This window comes from Bos taurus, chromosome 13, assembly GCF_002263795.3.
Source record: "Bos taurus isolate L1 Dominette 01449 registration number 42190680 breed Hereford chromosome 13, ARS-UCD2.0, whole genome shotgun sequence".
In the NCBI taxonomy this organism is placed as follows: Eukaryota; Metazoa; Chordata; class Mammalia; order Artiodactyla; family Bovidae; genus Bos; species Bos taurus.
In genome coordinates this window covers 50698670-50718676 of record NC_037340.1, presented here as the reverse complement: position 1 = coordinate 50718676, position 20007 = coordinate 50698670, and the positions used below count along the sequence as shown (strand labels likewise).

The window sequence follows — 20007 nt, the reverse complement described above, 5'->3', positions numbered from 1 at the left end:
CAAATTATCTGCTTGAAGAAACTGTGTTGTTTTAAACATTCACAGCTTTTCCTCCTAGTATAAGACTATAATTTAAATAAAAGTACACTGTTTAAGGGGCTTCCCTAGTGGCTCAGTTGGTAAAGAATCTGCCTGTTAAATTCAGGAGACCTGGGTTTGATGCCTGGGTTGGGAAGATCCCCTGGAGAAGTCTACTCCAGTACTTTTGCCTGGAGAATTCAGCGGGACAGGCTGCAGTTCATGGTATCGCAGAGTCAGACACGACTGTGCTACTAACCTTCACTTTCATGCTGTTTAAGGGCATTTCAGTTCTGATTATTAATCTCTAAAATCAGAGAGCTGACATCTCATTATTAGCCAGTCTCCTCTGGCTCACTGTTTTCAAGTACAACTGTGTTTTAAGAATAGCGCATTCTGGAGCTTGCTGGTTTATCCTACAGCACACTGCTTACAGAGAGCATAGTTTCCAGCCCTTATTATTCATCTTCTTTCATCATTAGCCTTGGGGTATCTTCATGTGTAGCAGAAGCAATATTGTGGAATAAAGCTAGTTTTTTGATAATCAAAAGGACAATTGACTATGCCAAAGTCTTTGACTGTGTGGATCACAATAAACTGTGGAAAATTCTGAAAGAGATGGGAATACCAGACCACCTGATCTGCCTCTTGAGAAACCTATATGCAGGTCAGGAAGCAACAGTTAGAACTGGACATGGAACAACAGACTGGTTCCAAATAGGAAAAGGAGTACGTCAAGGCTGTATATGGTCACCCTGCTTATTTAACTTATATGCGGAGTACATCATGAGAAACGCTGGGCTGGAAGAAGCACATGCTGGAATCAAGGTTGCCAGGAGAAATATCAATAACGTCAAATAGGCAGATGACACTACCTTTATGGCAGAAAGTGAAGAGGAACTGAAAAGCCTCTTGATGAAAGTGAAAGAGGAGAGTGAAAAGTTGACTTGAAGTTCAACATTCAGAAAACTAAGATCATGGCATCTGGTCCCATCACTTCATGGCAAATAGATGGGGAAACAGTGAAACAGCATCAGACTTTATTTTTGGGGGCTCCAAAATCACTGCAGATGTTGATTGCAGCCATGAAATTAAAAGACACTTACTCCTTGGAAGAAAAGTTATGTTCAACCTAAACAGCATATTGAAAAGCAGAGACATTACTTTGCCAACAAAGGTCCATCTAGTTAAGGCTATGGTTTTTCCAGTGGTCATGTATAGATGTGAGAGTTGGACTGTGAAGAAAGCTGAGCACTGAAGAATTGATGCTTTTAAACTGTGGTGCTGGAGAAGACTCTTGAGAGTTCCTTGGACTGCAAGGAGATCCAACCAGTCCATCCTAACGGAGATCAGTCCTGGGTTTATTGGACAGACTGATGCTGAAGCTGAAACTCCAATACTTTGGCCACCTCATGTGAAGAGTTCATTCACTGGAAAAGACTCTGATGCTGGGAGGGATTGGGGGCAGGAGGAGAAGGAGACGACAGAGGATGAGATGGCTGGATGGCATCACCAACTCAATGGACATGAGTTTGGTTAAACTCTGGGAGTTGGTTATGGACAGGGAGGCCTGGCATGCTGCGATTCATGGGGTCGCAACGAGTCGGACACGATTGAGCGACTGAACTGAACTGATATGTTATATATATAATAAATACCGAACTGAAGCCAAAAGTAAGCATTTGTGAACTTTGGGGATAAATCTATGTATAATTCAATGCTAATTCTAACAGCATAAGGCTCTTTGATTAAATTAAGGGGTTGGGGAAATTGGAAGGGAAGGCAGGTAACACAGGATGGATTAGCAACCAACTAAGACCTGCGGGTAACTGAAGCATGCACGTCAGAGAACTATGATCGTGTGACTCATAGAACACACATCTATGAGTTAAATGCCAGAGGATTGAGGGATTCGCTATTCATGTATGAACTCCTTTGCTACAGTCCATGAGTTCACAATTTAAGCCCTCCAGAGGGCACTGATTCCAAAGTGCATGACATGTGGATGGAGCAGCAGATTCCAAGTTCAATATCTCCTATAGGTATTGGCAGTTGAAATTCAGCTGCTGGGCACAGGTGAGCAACTTTAAGTGGGGCCTCCCAAATTGAAAAACAGATCTGACTCATGTCAAAGCCATTGCTTTCTGAGTCACGTCTTATTAATGCAAATCTTCCCCAGGTGTTTTTTCCATGAGTGAATAAAATTTTAGATTGAAATCGCAAGGTCTTTTGGACTGGCACTTCCCTGCATCTTCTCCAGAGGAAGATAAGACTCTAAGAATCAGCTGTAAATTTGGCCTTAATGTTTCTTGTTAAAGCCAAAAGTTTATAATCAGCCAGGTTTCTTGTGCAGACACCCTACATTTACTGGATGTGCTAGGGAACTGTTGACCGCCTTGACCAAGCACAATAATAATGATTTGCATGAGTTGTCTCAGCAGGAGGTCCTGATAAGGAGAATGGTGCTGTTGCAGAAAACTAACGGGGAGAATCTACAAGGGGCCAAAAGGAAGGAAGAGATGCCCACCCATAATATGTCCTGCCAAACTCCCAGAAACCTTGTGCTGGCATCCAGATTTGCAAGTACACAAGGAAGTACCCTTGTTGTTGTTTAGTCATGTCTGACTCTTTGTGACTGCGAACAGTAGTCTGTAGCCTGTACAGGTGTAGCCTGCCAGCTTCTTCTGTCCAAAGAGTTCTCCAGGCAAAAATTTTGGAATGGGTTGCCATTTCCTTCTCCAGGGCATCTACCCAATCCAGGGATCAAACCGATGTCTCCCTCAAGTCTCATGCATTGCAGGCAGATACTTTACCACTGAGCCACCTGGGAAAGTCCAGAAGGATCCTGAGTCAGACCAAATATGGGTACAAGCAAAAGCCAGAGACTATCTGGAAAGCTAACTCCATTACCATTAAACCTGAGACTGTAAACCACGCAGCAGAGCAGTTCTCCTGTTCCCTTACCCTGTGGCTCTCTGCCCAGGCACCCCTTACCAATAAAGTCTTTTGCTTTGTGAGTACACGTGTCTCTTTAGATAATTCATTTCTTAGTGTTACACAACAGCCCACCCTCGGGCCCTGGAAGGAGTCCCCATTCTGGTAACATATGCCCCATTTATTTCATAAGCTCTTTTTTGTGTATGTGCATGATCCAAATATGGAAAGAAAATGAGTGTGCAGCAAATTCTGGGTACCAGTTAAATAGCAAAGACACACGCAGTAGGGAAGAAACAGCCTTTGGCAGAATTGAGCCAAGAGCGGCTTTAGGCAATTACTGCTCTAGGTTTTTAATTTTTCCTCATTCTCCTGCCTTTTTAGTGTAACAGACACCTAACCCCCTCTTGCTGTCCCCTCAACCCAATTTCTTGAGGCTTAGATGTACTACCTGCTCTTTGGCAGGCAGCTGCAAATAAAATTTCAAAGTCTAAGCATGTGTTTGCTCACTTAATTAATGTAAGCAACAGAGAACTAAATTTGAACTTTGGAAAAAGTCTGTTAATAAATGACTAATAACAGAATTGTCAGAGTGTAGAAAGAAACACAGGGGGAAAAACATCCCAGGGTTTGCAATAGCCCAGGAAAATGTCCTCTCGGCTTGTTTGCATCAGTGATTATGAACAACATGCTAAATCTGTACTTCAGAAGTCTATATATGACTATTATAAATCTGGGGCAAATGATCAGGAAACCTTGGCTGATAATATTGCAGCATTTTCCAGGTAAGAATATTTTTAAAATCATGTTTTAAAATTATACAAAGATATTCTATCAAAGCACAATATTTCAGTTTTAATAATGATGGTATGGACTTACTTGTTTAGATATTATGTTTAGTAGAGAGGGAAAATTCATGGGGCTGTGAGAAATATTGGGCTTTAAATTTGCTTGGAAAAAGCTAACCCTAAATTTCCTCACTTGGAATTATGTGGATAATTCACCTAACTGTGTATAAAAATGGTGATAAATTCTGATGATTCCATTCTCTTTTTCTCCAACAGTCTAATTTATGGTATAGAAAACTGTTAGTATTAAACAGGAGATAACTGTCTTATCTGGGCAAACCAGATCAGATGGTTGCCTCAAATGTTGCCATCATGCTGCTTTTCCATTATCATTCATTTTGATTACTGTTTTCTAAATTTTTACTTTAGATTCAAGTTTGTCTATATGGCATTAATCTTTCACTTTGTGGTTTCTTTTCTCCTCCAAAGGGCTTCATCTCTCTTCCCAAATTAGTTTTCCACTGACTTTCATATTTCAAAGCCCAAGATGGTGGATGTCACAGCTTATGCAGTTAGGAAATGGTTTATTTGCTGGAGTAGGGGAGGGGAGCCCTCAATATACTACAGTCTATGAGGCTCATGCACCTGTAGTGAAGCCAGCAAATGTGGGCACTCATGGATGGTGATAAACAAAAAGGGAAAAAAGTACCCAGGTGAAAGAATCTGCCTTTCTTCCTGATTTCTGCTTTAGTCTAGAGCAAAATCACTCAGGCTCATTTTCCTATGTGTGTATTAGGAGAAATGAAATCATTCTAACCATGGTGTTTCCCAGCAAACAGCACCAAATCACCTACAAATCAGTGTATGAGCCTGAGCGTGGGGTGAAAGGCAGGGGAGGCTTCCCCAAACTCCTTCAAGCCTTGACTTTGTCTCAGATCTTTCCTGGGACACAAATGAGATTTAATAAATGCTAGGGAGCCATGGCAGGGGAAAAGCTGGCAAAGAGTGGAGCTGCTTAAACTTCTGATGATTTTATCCAACTGCTATGGGGTATTTCAGGTCCTTCAATGTTTTCTGCTCTCAGAAGTTGCCCCTACTTGGGCTCATCTCAACTCTGTTCACAAGTGATGTGGTTTGCCTATTAGTAGTTTCCTGAAAGCAACACTTAAACCCAAATAGGTAATTTTAACCAAGGAAATCTCAGGGCCTTGGGAGGATAATGGAGTTGGTGTCCATCAGCATTCCTCAAGGCACAGTGCTCAAGGGACCACCTAGTCCATTTTTGCACAGCCTTCCTCGCCCTTTAACACCCCTCACCACATGCTGATTGGTTAATTGCCTCACACATTAGGTATCTCAGTGGGTTCGATTCAATACATGTTGAGGATAGAGTGAGCCAGGTGAAGAAAGTTCTTGTCCAGTGGAGCTTACATTTCAAGGGATGCACATTGACCTTTGGCCTCCAAAATACTGGTGCCTGAACTGGTGAAAAATGAACCCAAAACAATTGGCCCAATGGACATCTTCAAGATGGAGCGAAGGGGTGTAGCAAACCAGACACCTCTTCAACCCTTGAAATTCTAGAAACCTTGTGAGACACAGAAGACTGTGGTGACTTCTGTGTGGCCTGGAAAAGCACCTCACAGCTTCTGTGAATTACACAGCTATCCCCAGCAGTGGGTATTCCCAGCCTACTCAGCCTAAGTATTGAGTGAGTAACTTAGGGACAGGACACAGACAATGAGAAGGAGTTTTAAATGCCACCTTTTCTATGAACCTTGAGCATTCTCTTTTGTTCAGCTTTAAAGGAGGGAAAAATGTACTATCAGACTCTTTTTTTTCTTCTGGAGGATAGAGGATTATTATCAACCATGTGAGGAGCTTTTATTACAACACACATTGCCTGTCTAGCATCTCCAATCCTTTTTTTGTCATGTAACTTGCTGGATGAACTTTCAGTTCTTACTCTGTATCATAAAGCTGATCAGATCAGATAAGATCAGTCGCTCAGTCGTGTCTGAAGAAGAGAAGTGAAAAGCAAAGGAGAAAAGGAAAGATATAAACATCTGAATGCAGAGTTCCAAAGAATAGCAAGAAGAGATAAGAAAGCCTTCTTGAGCGATCAATGCAAAGAAATAGAGGAAAACAACAGAATGGGAAAGACTAGGGATCTCTTCAAGAAAATCAGAGATACCAGGGGAACATTTCATGCAAAGATGGGCTCAATAAAGGACAGAAATGGTATGGACCTAACAGAAGCAGAAGATATTAAGAAGAGGTGGCAAGAATACACAGAAGAACTGTACAAAAAAGATATTCACAACCCAGATAATCACGATGGTGTGATCACTGACCTAGAGCCAGACATCCTGTAATGTGAAGTCAAGTGGGCCTTAGAAAGCATCACTACGAACAAAGCTAGTGGAGGTGATGGAATTCCAGTTGAGCTACTCCAAATCCTGAAAGACGATGCTGTGAAAGTGCTGCACTCAATATGCCAGCAAATGTGGAAAACTCAGCAGTGCCCACAGGACTGGAAAAGGTCAGTTTTCATTCCAACGCCAAAGAAAAGCAATGCCGAAGAATGCTCAAACTACCGCACAATTGCACTCATCTCACACGCTAGTAAAGTAATGCTCAAAATTCTCCAAGCCAGGCTTCAGCGATATGTGAACCGTGAACTTCCTGATGTTCAAGCTGGTTTTAGAAAAGGCAGAGGAACCAGAGATCAAATTGCCAACATCTGCTGGATCATAGAAAAAGCAAGAGAGTTCCAGAAAAACATAAAGCTGACCACGTGGAGGTAAAATAGATGTTCTTCGAGGTGATGGCTTTGGCTTGATGGGATGAAGGCAATCAGTCTGAAAGCTCTCATTCTAATTCAAATGAAGGTGACAAATCAAGCAAACCTCAGATAACCCACTGTGACACACGACAGAGTATTTTAAAGACAGTTGTGAAATTTATAACCTCCCTACCCCAGGGGTATAGCAAATGGGGTGAATGCACAATGACACCTTTTATCTCTGCACCCAGCTCTGACAACCACCTTTTGGGGTTCTGGGGACACAGACCAGTTAGGTGACAAAGCAGTTGCTTGGAGATATTTTTGGGTAAGACTTGAGGCTGTAATAACATTGTGTCTGCTTCCCACACACACACACACACACACACACACACACACACACACACAAAAGACAAATAAAGTCAAATAGAACTACCCAAAGAATGGAGTTTCCTATTGCAATTATGACAGGAACAATGAAAAATGTCAGCTTGTTAGATTTCGTGTGGGCTGAAAGTTTGGAGTTAATTTTCAAAAGGATAGTTCTTAGATTCTCTTATACATTAACCAGGGTTATAATGTGAGAAACACATTATCTTTCTCATACATGGTCTGCACACATTTTGTGGCTTTTTTTGAAATTATCTGGTGGAATATGATTCTCCAATTTGGGTGTTTATAAGTCATGGGATATTAGTAAAGGAAGCTCATCGTCCCTAATGCACTTAGTGACACTGAAAATTGCATGGATTTTCTCAAATAAGAGGTGGTAAAAGTGACATCATTCCCTCTCTTAAACATTTGAGAAGCAATATATATTCACCAGGGGCATTGTTAGTGTTCTCATAGGTGTAAATGTCACAGAATCATTCAGCTACTTGGCACCACAGGTAAGCAAGCTGATTTTTCTCTTGCATTATGAAAAGCGGTTAATTGTCTCATTTTTTGAAAAGTCACATGGCAAGAGATCTCACATCAGTTCCGTCATCTTCTCATCCTTCTCCCTCCTCATCATTCTTCTCCCTTTTCTTTTCTTCTCTTCATCTCCCTCCCTCTCCCCTGGAAATCTCTCACTCTCCCCACTTTGGACCTCAAAGCTGTGGTTTTTTATCCAGACATGTATTACAAACTACACACACAAGCACGTGCGCGCATGTGCGCGCGCGCACACACACACACACACACACACACACACATGCATATTTCAGGAGATTCATGGGCCTTCTGAAACTTATCTACGCACAGAGGCACTCCGAAAATGGCTTGACTGTTTAAATATAGTATTTACCTGGCTGTGTTTTCTTCCGACTTAAATTCCTTCTTCCTTTACCAAGTGTCTCAGAAGTATCAATATTCCAGTTAAATGTTTTAAAGTTCTCTCAATATTGAGATATAAATAGTAACAAATAAGATTTTAAAACTTGTAGCGTATTTTATATATACATATACACAATTTATGTATGTATATATATGGTATGCATTTTTAATGCTTAGAATAAGTAATTCATGTGGAGAAATTAATATGATCATCATTTTTATTGCTTAGTTGCTAAGTCGTGTTGGACTCTTTTGTGACACCATGGACTTTAGCCCACTAGGCGCCTCTGTCCATGAAATTTTCCAAGGAAGAATATTGGAGTGGGTTGCTATTTCCTCATCCAGGGAATCTTTCTGACCCAGGGATTGAATCCGAGTCTCCTACATTGGCAGGCAAATTCTTTTCCACTGAGCCATTTGGGAAGACATGATCATCTTACAGTACTTATAAATCATTAATTCACTGTGTTGAGTTGGTGGGATTCAATAACAGCACAGAACTTCAAAACTGGATGATGAGAGGGTTTCTTCCTTCATCAGTGTACTTCCTCTTGGGGACCTGATTTATGATAACATAAAATTGAGGCCCTTGTTGGATGTTAAAATGATTTCCACTTTTGCACCACTTCATTTAAGAAACCTTTGAAAAATGTTTATTATTCAGCTGGTTCAATTGTTTTGTCAATCTTCATATTTTTTTCCAAAGTGGAAGTCCCATAAAACCAGGGTCCAAGGTTGTAGTAAGCTAGTTTTATGTAAGATTGTGAAAAAATAACTTAAATTCGGGATGAGATTGGGTGGGGCTTGCAGAACTATTGGGATTACCTGACAAGGTTAAGTTGTAATTGCTCTTTGGAACACTTCAAAATGTGAAGGACTTTTTAGAAAGCATACATTTTCCACACCACTGATCTCATCTAATTTGGTCTAGGAATTGCATTTTGTGCTGTTGGTTGATGCCTCTGTAACGTCATCATCAGGGCAGGAAATTATATGTGTGGGAAGCGAGAGCATAGTTATTAAAGTGACTTCGCCACCTCGTGGACAAGCATGAAATTGCTGCCTGTAGAAGAAAGGGTTGAGCCTTGCGTGATTCAAGGGGAACTGGATATCTGAAAATGTTCCTTCTGACACACAAACACACACATGGCTAATGCCCTGCAGCTCTGTGTGTGCTCTTCATAAAAGCTTCCATTGTTTTCTCAGCTCTAAGTAAATATTAATGCCTTCCAAGGCCAGCATGCCAACGGCTGCTATTAAATCTTTTTCTCTCATTCTAATAATACACTTAGAGATGACTGGTAGTAAAATTTCTCTTCAAGGTTTCTGCATCTCCCCATTCAGAATGGAGATCAAAGAATCATGCTGTGAGGGTCAGTTGAGAAGAAAAGACTTCCAGCAGCAGAGCACGTGGTGTGACAGAAAATCAAGACAATTATGTTGTTCAAAGGAATTGCAGAGAAATCACCGTTAAACTTCTTTATTATGTTTTGCAGGGGTTGGATGTTTTTACTTTATTATGTGAGGAAGGATTATATTACAGACCCTTAGCTATTCCTCAAAGCAACATTAAGGCAGAATTTCTTCTTCCGCTGGAGGAAGTAGGCTTCAATTAAGTCTTGGGAGGTTCCATTTATTTTGGTGACTCTGTTACTAAATCACACTTCACTGTATTAATGAAAAATCTTGATCTATCTGGAAGCAGAATTAAATCTAAGTCCTGAAGGTGAGTGCTAGTTAGGTATATATGCATGTGTACTCACAGGTTTATTGCCTTAATGCTCATGAGAAACTGGGGCTGTATGTTCTTCAGTTTTAATCAATTACTAATGAGGAGAAAATAATCCTGAACAAATAGGAGATATAAATTTTGCAGAGAGAAAAGAGAACTAGTTTTCCTGTAAATTTTACTAGTTTGTTTCTTGGTTTGTTAGTAACTAACATTGCCACACAAAAGAACTGCAGAAAAAATAATTTTAGATAATGGTCAGGGGTCAAAAATTCTTTGGGTCAAAAATTCCAGTCTCTGCCAAATAACATTTTTGGGGAAAATGCTCAATTTACTAAAAAAAAACCCATCTTACCTTATCGTCATACTTCAATGGATACAGAATTCAGATCAAGGATTTTGAAGAAACCACATCATAATTTTACAAGTAATTGCCTGAAGCTACTGTCTGTAAGAAAAAAGAACAGATGACGTAGACATAGGATATCTTCTTAAACTCTAATCTAATGCCCATGCCATTCTATACTGTCTTCAAAATGGCTTGGAAGAAGTGAAATGAAAGCTATGTTCACACAGAAACCTTCCGGTGAATGCTTATGGTGGCATTATTTATTATCACCCCAAGTTGAAAGATTCCAAATATTCTTATCTTGAGAATGGATAAACTGTGCTACATTTTTACGATGGAATACTCACCATCAACTGAAAACGACAATTATTGATGCTTGCAGCAATATGGATGAATCTCAAAAGCATTAGGCTGAGCTAAAAAAAAGTGAAAGTGAAAGTCACTCAGTCATGTCTGACTCTTTGCCACCCCACAGACTATACGGTTCATGGAATTCTCCAGGCCAGAATACTGGAATGGGTATCTGTTCCCTTCTCCAGGGGATCTTCCCAACCTAGGAACTGAACCCAGGTCTCCCATATTGCAGACGGATTCTTAACCAGCTGAGCCACATCCCAAGCCTGATTCAAAATGCCATATACTAGAGTTGACCTTTGAATATGGATTTGAACTTAGCAAGTACGCATATACATGGGTTTTTTTCTTTTCTTTTTTTTTTTTTTACACCGAAAAGGTAGTACATGATCTGCAGTTGCTTGAATCTGTGGATGTGAAACCAGAGATCTGGAGGATCCAACTGTAAAGTTATACACAGATTTTCCACTGTGCAAAGGACTGACCCACCCCACTACCCCTGCCCTGTTCAAGGATCAATTATATATAATTTCAGGACGAACTATATATGATTCCATTTTTATGATATTCTTGCAAAGTAAAACTATAGGAACAACAACAACAAAATGATCAGAGGATGTTAGGGGATTGAAAGGAAATGGGGCAATTTTTCAGGATGGTGGAACTCTTCTAGATCTTGATTGGATATGCAAATGTGTTTCTCAAAGAGCAAAAGGCTGTAGACTCAAATGGGTGATGTCTACGGTTTAATTGTTCTTGACTAAGAACAATAACTTGAGAGGTTTATTATTAATCTTATTGATAACTTTCTATCTTAACAAGCATTAAAATTTCCTAATTTCCTTGAGCTTTGTGAAGTAATTTGCTTGCTGGGAAATACACAAGAATATCTTCTTTTTCTAACTCAAACACTTGAAATTCTCAAACCTTTTCTCCACCCTCCCCCAAATTCTAGGTGGAAGCTATATCCAAGGATGCTCCGGAACATTGCTGAAATAGACCTGTCGACTTCTGTTTTAGGGCAAAAAGTCAGCATGCCGATCTGCGTTGGGGCCACTGCCATGCAGTGCATGGCTCACGTGGATGGGGAGCTTGCAACGGTGCGAGGTAGGAAGAAGTTTCTCACTCAAAGGACAGAAACAAACTAATACTTAGTGACTGTCTTCTCTGTATGCATCAAGCAAACACTTCCCTGGATGTTTTTATACTCACAATAGTTAAGCTCACTGACTGGCATAGAAATGCCTGTTCTTGCACGTCCTGCTCTTCTACCTTCTAGATGTATTACTTTAGCAAGATACTCTGTGTGCTTCAGCTTTATTAGCTGTAAAATGGGGATAAAAATAACACCTACCTCCCTGGATTACTGTAAGGATTAACTGAATTTTCACATACAAAGTACCAGTACCTGGCATGGAGTAGTGGCTCACTGACTTTTATTCATACTGTGAGTATTAATATCAACATCTCAAAAAATTGAGGTCTGAGAAAGGGACTCACCCATGGGGACACAACTAGGCATACAGAGATGGACTCAACTTCACATCCACCTCATTTTCAAAGCTCTTTTTGCTTCCCCTAAACCCACATGATTCTCACTGTCAAACAGCAAATACTGTGACTTGGTTGGTTATGTTTTCTGCTATAGTTTGCTTATGGATGGGTTATATTCCCCAAAATAGAGTGTTTTCAACTGCCTTAGGAGGGAATAATGAGAAATTCAAATATGAAATGCAGAAATTCCTAATTAAGGGTAATTTGTCAACTTCCCAGTCTGCTAGCAACTATGGATATTTGAAAAGGTATGTGCAGTGATAAATCTCCCCACATTCTGCTTCAGAAGCATGTATAAAAGTTGGTAACACATTTTATCTGATTTTTTTTTTTTTTTTATGCTAAGGACGGCAGGTAGGAGAAGGAAATGGCAACCCACTTCAATATTATTTCCTGGAGAATCCCATGGGCAGAGGAGCCTGGCAGGCTACAGTCCATGGGGTCGCAAGCGTCGGACAAGACTTAGTGACTAAACCAAGGAAGGCAGGAAATTCAGGACCAAAGAGCAGGAACTAAATACTATTTTTAAAGAATTTTAATTCTAAGAATCAAGGAGCTTGTGAATTCACTTTCCTCCTTGAAATGTCTTCCACAAACTACTGCTTTGAATATCAGCCTGACTAAGTGAGATTGTGCTGGGAAGATTTAGGTCTTTAATTTTGGGACCACAGAGACAAGTGACCCTTGGAGCCCCAACCATTTATCTACAGTAATCCTGAAATATGGAGAGAGAGAAGGGGAAAAAGGAGAAATGGTATTGGTCTACTTAAAATTTGGATAAGAGAGAACTTCTCAAACATGTTATAGATCACAAACAGTAAAACAAAAGCAAACAAGTCAGCACACACACAAAAATGGAAATTTCCACACTCTCAAATTTCTATAAAAGATTAAAACAAATGGTAAACCAAAATGAATTGAAAAAATATGAGACTGCAAAAGGTTAATGTCCTTTTTGTGTAAAGAGCTTTATGTTTGAATAATAAAATAACATATAACCCCTAAATGGAGGAAAAGATGTAAATGAAAAAATTCAAATAGGACATTCACAAATGTAGACATAAAAATGGCCAATAAACATATTAAATATATAAAATATTTTATCATATCCATGATTATCAAATAAATATAAATTATAATATTGTGTTTTCTGACTATCAAATTATATTATTTTAAGATTAAATCGTGGGATGAGGTTATATGCATGTTGAAAATGTGCATTTTTAAGAGAAACCTATATGCAGGTCAGGAAGCAACAGTTAGAACTGGACATGGAACAACAGACTGGTTCCAAATAGGAAAAGGAGCACGTCAAGGCCGTATATTGTCACCCTGCTTATTTAACTTATATGCAGAGTACATCATGAGAAACGCTGGACTGGAAGAAGCACAAGCTGGAATCAAGATTGCCAGGAGAAATATCAATCACCTCAGATATGCAGATGACACCACCCTTATGGCAGAAAGTGAAGAGGAACTAAAAAGCCTCCTGATGAAAGTGAAAGAGGAAAGTGAAAAAGTTGACTTAAAGCTCAACATTCAGAAAATGAATCATGGCATCTGGTCCCATCACTTCATGGGAAATAGATGGGGAAACAGTGGAAACAGTGTCAGACTTTATTTTTGGTGGCTCCAAAATCACTGCAGATAGTGATTGCAACCTTGAAATTAAAAGACACTTACTCCTTGGAAGGAAAGCTTACTCCTTGGAAGGAAAGTTATGACCAACCTAGACAGTATATTAAAAAGCAGAGACATTACTTTGCCAACAAAGATACATCTAGTCAAGGCTATGGTTTTTCCAGTGGTCATGTATGGATGTGAGAGTTGGACTGTGAAGAAAGCTGAGCACCGAAGAATTGATGCTTTTGAACTGTGGTGTTGGCAAAGACTCTTGAGAGTCCCTTGGACTGTAAGGAGATCCAACCAGTCCATCCTAAAGGAGATCAGTACTGGGTGTTCACTGGAAGGACTGATGCTGAAGCTGAAACTCCAATACTTGGGCTACCTCATGTGAAGAGTTGACTCATTGGAAAAGGCACTGATGCTGGGAGGGATTGGGGGCAGGGGAAGAAGGGGATGACAGAGGATGAGATGGCTGGATTGCATCACCGACTCGATGGACATGAGTTTGGGTAAACTCCGGGAGTTGGTGATGGACAGGGAGGCTGGGCATGCTGCGATTCATGGGGTCGCCAAGAGTCAGACACAACTGAGAGACTGAACTAAACTTAGGAGGAGTATAAAGTGGAATAATCTTTCTAGAAAATAGTTTGGAACTGTTTGTCAAAGCTTTAAAAATACCAATTCCATGTGATGCTATAAATTTCCTCTAGGAATTCCAAGGAAATAATTATGATTTTGAGGAATGACATTTCTTCAGGAATTTTTATGCCTGTTATTATTATTTTTTAAGTATTTGCCTATTTGGCTGTGTCAGGTCTTAGCTGAGGCATGAGGGATCTTTTGATGCAATGCAGATTTGCAATGAAGTTTCAATGTGGGGTCTAATTCCCTTGCCAAGGATGAAAACCAGGCCCCCTGCATTGGAAGTGTGGAATCTTGGCCACTGGACCACAAAGGAAGTCCCGTCCCTGTTATTTTTAATAAGAAAAAGTTAGGAAAATAACTCAAATGTCCCAGAATTAGAGATTGGTTGCAAAAAAATAGGATGCATAAAAAATGGGGTAAACATTTAAAAATTATATGAAATGAAGAGTTGACTGGCATAGAAATATGTTACAATATAAGAATTTTTAAAAAGCCATTATAAACTGTATTAAGGTCCTAGAATATATTTACTTTTGAGGACCAAGAATGTAGACCACATTTTACAAAATTTTATTTGTGGGTTATGGATATTCTGACTATAGGATCAGATGTGACTCTATAACCTTCTTATTTTTGGTCTATATGTATAGAATTTTCTTTGATTTAGAAGAGTGCAATAAAAGTTAAATTTAAAATAAGAGAGAAAACTGGAGAAGGAACCATGGAGGAATGGATGAGAATGGAAGGAAGTGAAGAAGGCAATAAGCAAAGCTTATTGAATTGATAAAACACCCTGAAGCTGCGAATTATTTTTACATAAATCACTATATTTGCTATTTGACAGGTGTCACTGTCCCCAGCAGGTGAAGAGCTGGTTCCATACAGAGCAAGTTTTCATAGTTAGTGATTAATAGGACTTATTCTCCAACTCACTTCTGATGATTCCAAGGTCACTACTCCTTTTTGCTGGGAGTAAGGTGGGAAGAAAAATGAGAAGAAAGCTTACTTAGAAACTACTTTGACAGCCTAGGCATGACTGTTTTATCTAACACTATTTCCTGCCAGCGCTAACTCTGAGGCATTATTAAAGGCCTACTGGAGTCTTACCCCTTTAGATTTATTTATTAAGCACTTAATACCATGCTCCAGGCACTTTTATAAACACATTACAAGTATTAAAGCATCACATCCTCCAAACAACCCAAAGAGGTAGGTACTATTATTAGGCCCATTTTATATATGAGAAGTAATGCTGTGCCCCAACCAGTAACGCTGAAGAAGCTGAAGTTGAACGGTTCTATGAAGATCTACAAGACCTTTTAGAACTAACACCCAAAAAAGATGTCTTTTTCATTATAGGGGACTGGAATGCAAAAGTAGGAAGTCAAGAAACACCTGGAGTAACAGGCAAATTTGGCTTTGGAATACGGAATGAAGCAGGGCAAAGGCTAATAGAATTTTGCCAAGAGAATGCACTGGTCGTAGCAAACACCCTCTTCCAACAACACATGAGAAGACTCTACACATGGACATCACCAGATGGTCAATACTGAAATCAGATTGATTATATTCTTTGCAGCCAAAGATGGAGAAGCTCTATACAGTCAGCAAAAACAAGACTGGGAGCTGACTGTGGCTCAGATCATGAACTCCTTATTGCCAAATTCAGACTGAAATTGAAGAAAGAAGGGAAAACCACGAGACCATTCAGGTATAACCTTAATCAAATCCCTTATGATTATACAGTGGAAGTGAGAAATAGATTTAAGGGACTAGATCTGATAGAGTGCCTGATGAACTATGGACTGAGGTTCATGACATTGTACAGGAGACAGGGATCAAGACCATTCCCATTCAAAAAAATGCAAAAAAGCAAAATAGCTGTCTGGGGAGGCCTTACAAATAGCTGTGAAAAGAAGAGAAGCGAAAAGCAAAGGAGAAAAGGACAGATATATGCATCTGAATGCAGAGGTCCAAAGAATAGCAAAAAAAGATAAGAAAGCCTTCCTCAGCGATCAATGCAAAGCAATAGAGGAAAACAACAGAATGGGAAAGACTAGAGATCTGTTCAAGAGAATTAGAGATACCAAGGGAATATTTCATGCAAAGATGGGCTCGATAAAGGACAGAAATGGTATGGACCTAACAGAAGCAGAAGATATTAAGAAGGGGTGGCAAGAATACACAGAGGAACTGTACAAAAAAGATCTTCACGACCAAGATAATCACGATGGTGTGATCACTGACCTAGAGCCAGACATCTTGGAATGTAAAGTCAAGTGGGCCTTAGAAAGCATCACTATGGACAAAGCTAGTGGAGGTGATAGAATTCCAGTTGAGCTATTTCAGATCCTGAAAGATGATGCTGTGAAAGTGCTGCACTCAATATGCCAGCACATTTGGAAAACTCAGCAGTGGCCACAGAACTGGAAAAGGTCAGTTTTCATTCCAATCCCAAAGAAAAGCAATGCCAAAGAATGCTCAAACTACCGCACAAGTGCACTCATCTCACATGCTAGTAAAGTAATGCTCAAAATTCTCCAAGCCAGGCTTCAGCAATACATAAACCGTGAACTTCCAGATGTTCAAGCTGGTTTTAGAAAAGGCAGAGGAACCAGAGATCAAATTGCCAACATCCGCTGGATCATGGAAAAAGCAAGAGAGTTCCAGAAAAACATCTATTTCTGCTTTATTAACTATGCCAAAGCCTTTGACTGTGTGGATCACAATAAACTGTGGAAAATTCTGAAAGAGATGGGAATACCAGACCACCTGACATGCCTCTTGAGAAACTTGTATGCAGGTCAGGAAACAACAGTTAGAACTGGACATGGAACAACAGACTGGTTCCAAATAGGAAAAGGAGCACGTCAAGGCTGTGTATTGTCACCCTGCTTATTTAACTTCTATGCAGAGTACCTCATGAGAAATGCTGGGCTGGAAGAAGCACTAGCTGGAATCAAGATTGCCGGGAGAAATATCAATAACCTCAGATATGCAGATGACACCACCCTTATTGCAGAAAGTGAAGAGGAACTAAAAAGTCTCTTGATGAAAGTGAAAGAGGAGAGTGAAAAAGTTGTCTTAAAATTCAACATTCAGAAAACGAAGATCATGGCGTCAGGTCCCATCACTTCACGGGAAATAGATGGGGAAACAGTGGAGACAGTGTCAGGCTTTATCTTTTTGGGGCTCCAAAATCACTGCAGATGGTGACTGCAGCCATGAAATTAAAAGATGCTTACTCCTAGGAAGAAAAGTTATGACCAACCTAGATAGCATATTGAAAAGCAGAGACATTACTTTGCCAACAAAAGTTCGTCCAGTCAAGGCTATGGTTTTTCCAGTGATCATGTGTGGATGTGAGAGTTGGACTGTGAAGAAAGCTGAGCACTGAAGAACTGATGCTTTTGAACTGTGGTGTTGGAGAAGACTCTTGAGAGTCCCTTGGACTGCAAGGAGATCCAACCAGTCCATTCTGAAGGAGATCAGCCCTGGGTGTTCTTTGGAAGGACTGATGCTAAAGCTGAAACTCCAGTACTTTGGCCACCTCATGCGAAGGGTTGACTCATTGGAAAAGACTCTGATGCTGGGAGGGATTGGGGGCAGGAGGAAAAGGGGATGACAGAGGATTAGATGGCTGGATGGCATCACCAACTCAATGGATGTGAGTTTGAGTGAACTCCAGGAGATGGTGATGGACAGGGAGGCCATGCGTGCTGCGATTCATGGGGTCGCAAAGAGTTCGACAGAACTGAGTGACTGAACTGAACTGATACATGAAAAACTGAAGCACACAGTAGACACCGAGGGTCACAAAATTGTGTGAATTTATAAATGATACAGATAGGATTCAGACCTCGGCAGTCTGGCTCCACAGTTTGGGCTCTTAGCCACCTTGTGTTGTTTTTAATTTCCAGAAAATCCCACAAGTGTTATGAGGGGAAGCCCATTTATCTGTAAATCACAATTCCCTGAAAGTGAAGTGAAAGTGAAAGTTGCCCAGTCATGTCCAATTCTTTGTGACCCTATAGACTATATAGTCCATGGAATTCTCCAGACCAGAATACTGGAGTGGGTAGCTGTTCCCTTCTCCAGGGGATCTTCCCAATCCAGGGATTGAAACCCAGGTCTCCTACATTGCAGGTGGATTCTTTACCTGATGAGCCACCAGGGAAGCCCTAAAGGTAAAAGGGAAAAAATTTGCTATTTAAGGTGCAGGCGAAGCAGCCTATGCCTACCCCAGGAGAATGCAGGAGAGTGAAACACTTGATAGACGTTAGGATAAGGCAGAACAGGCAGAGCAAATGATGTAGTGACACCGAGAACACAGAGGAATTCGCAAGGAAAGGTTATACACACTGGCTTCAAGAAGCTAAGATCCTGAACAGGTTCTTGTCAGGCTACTGACACGACAGTTTATATTCCATATTTGTAGTAGAATCATCCCTCAAGGATTTCAACATTCTTAAGATTTCTTCTATGTTCCTATCAATGTCTATGGATTGATGGTCTATGTAGTATGGCTATTAATCCTCCAAAGTGGTGGTGATCAGCTCTTAACAAAAAGGGCTCCTTGGTTGGTATGTGTTGGTTGTGGGATGGATAGATTATTCAGAAGGAAAAAATGTGTGTCTGGAACAGATGCTATTGGTGCCCATCATATATTCCTTTGTTACTTCCCATTTCTATCAGAACATGCAACTTTTTGCCTAATATTTTCTCTGGCAACAGGAGCTGATGGGGGTGGTGTTGGAAGTTGGTGAGTGGAAGAGCATCCTTCAGGCTGTTAGAAAAATACTCCAGCTCTCTTTGATCAGGGTCACGGAAGTATTTTCTCATCCTACCACCCAGGGTTTCCCCAGTAAGCCTGGGCCCCAGTTGCCTTCAGAAGTCACCTGCCCAATATCACACCCTTCCTTGGCTGCCTCCCTTTCCTCTTTCACTTTCCCATTCCTTCAGCTTAGCTTGTGATCATTCCCAAATAAAAGTCTCAGGCTCACAGTACTGTCTCATTGTCAGCTTCTGGAAGAATACAAACCAAGACAGTGGCTAACTGAATATTAATACAACCATAGGCACTTTAAAAGTGGAGGGATGCTTGTATTTGATAGAGATTGTTTCTTTCTCTCAAAACTGACGAAATCAACATGGAATTATACAGCTAATATTTGATTTACTCTATTGTTTCCAAATATGGACATACTCTCAAGCTAGCTTGATCCTTGTGGAGATTATGAAATCTATGGATGTTGTTGTGAAGGACTTTTTTTCTCACTCTCCTAATTATCTGGCCCTTAATGTAGCTTTCTTGTTTCCAGAGTCTTGGTCCCTAGTTAGCAGGAGAAATTGAAGCCAAGTTTGGAGAATAGGTGGAGAAGGAAACGGCAATCCACTCCAGTATCCTTGCCCCAAAAATCTCATGGACAGAGGAGCTTGGTGGGCTGCAGTCCATGGGGTCGCAAAGAGTTGGGCACAACTGAGCGACTAACAATACTTGGAGAATAAGTGATAGTTAGCAGCCCTTTCTGAAGAAAGGGCTCCCCCTAGCTTGGTCAGTAAGAGTTAAGTGAAGGATATTCAAATCCCCAGGGAATGGTCTGGCCTGAATAATTAGAATGAGCAGCTAGAAAGTTCTGAAAGTTGTCATGGTGCCAGGGTCTCACTGTTCTGCAAACTTCTTCATGGAGCCCTGCTTCAGGGGTCCTTTGGTCTTTCTCCTTACCACTGTGGGACATGTCCCCAGTACCAACTAAACCCCAAAACAGAGCTCTCTGTTTTTACATGACTGTGATTGTAGAGTGACCAGTGGAACTACACTTTCTTTCTTTTCAAAATGGCAACGAAAGAGCAAGCTGTGGTTGCATTTCAGATAAAAATTCATTTGTAACAGGGTATCCTATGTCTA

The 20007-nt window shown here is 40.4% G+C and overlaps 1 protein-coding gene across 2 annotated transcripts in view; it reads left to right on the top strand.

The window, feature by feature from the left end:
- The first annotated feature begins 3541 nt into the window (after window positions 1-3541).
- HAO1 (hydroxyacid oxidase 1) overlaps window positions 3542-20007 on the top strand; it is a 64350-nt gene continuing 47884 nt past the window's right edge. For both annotated transcript variants that reach the window (NM_001434986.1, NM_001079781.3), the window contains exons 1-2: window positions 3542-3737; window positions 11230-11381. In NM_001434986.1, the coding sequence (NP_001421915.1) occupies window positions 3601-3737; window positions 11230-11381 (289 nt within the window). In that variant the 5' untranslated portion in view covers window positions 3542-3600. The remainder of the gene's footprint in view (window positions 3738-11229; window positions 11382-20007) is intronic.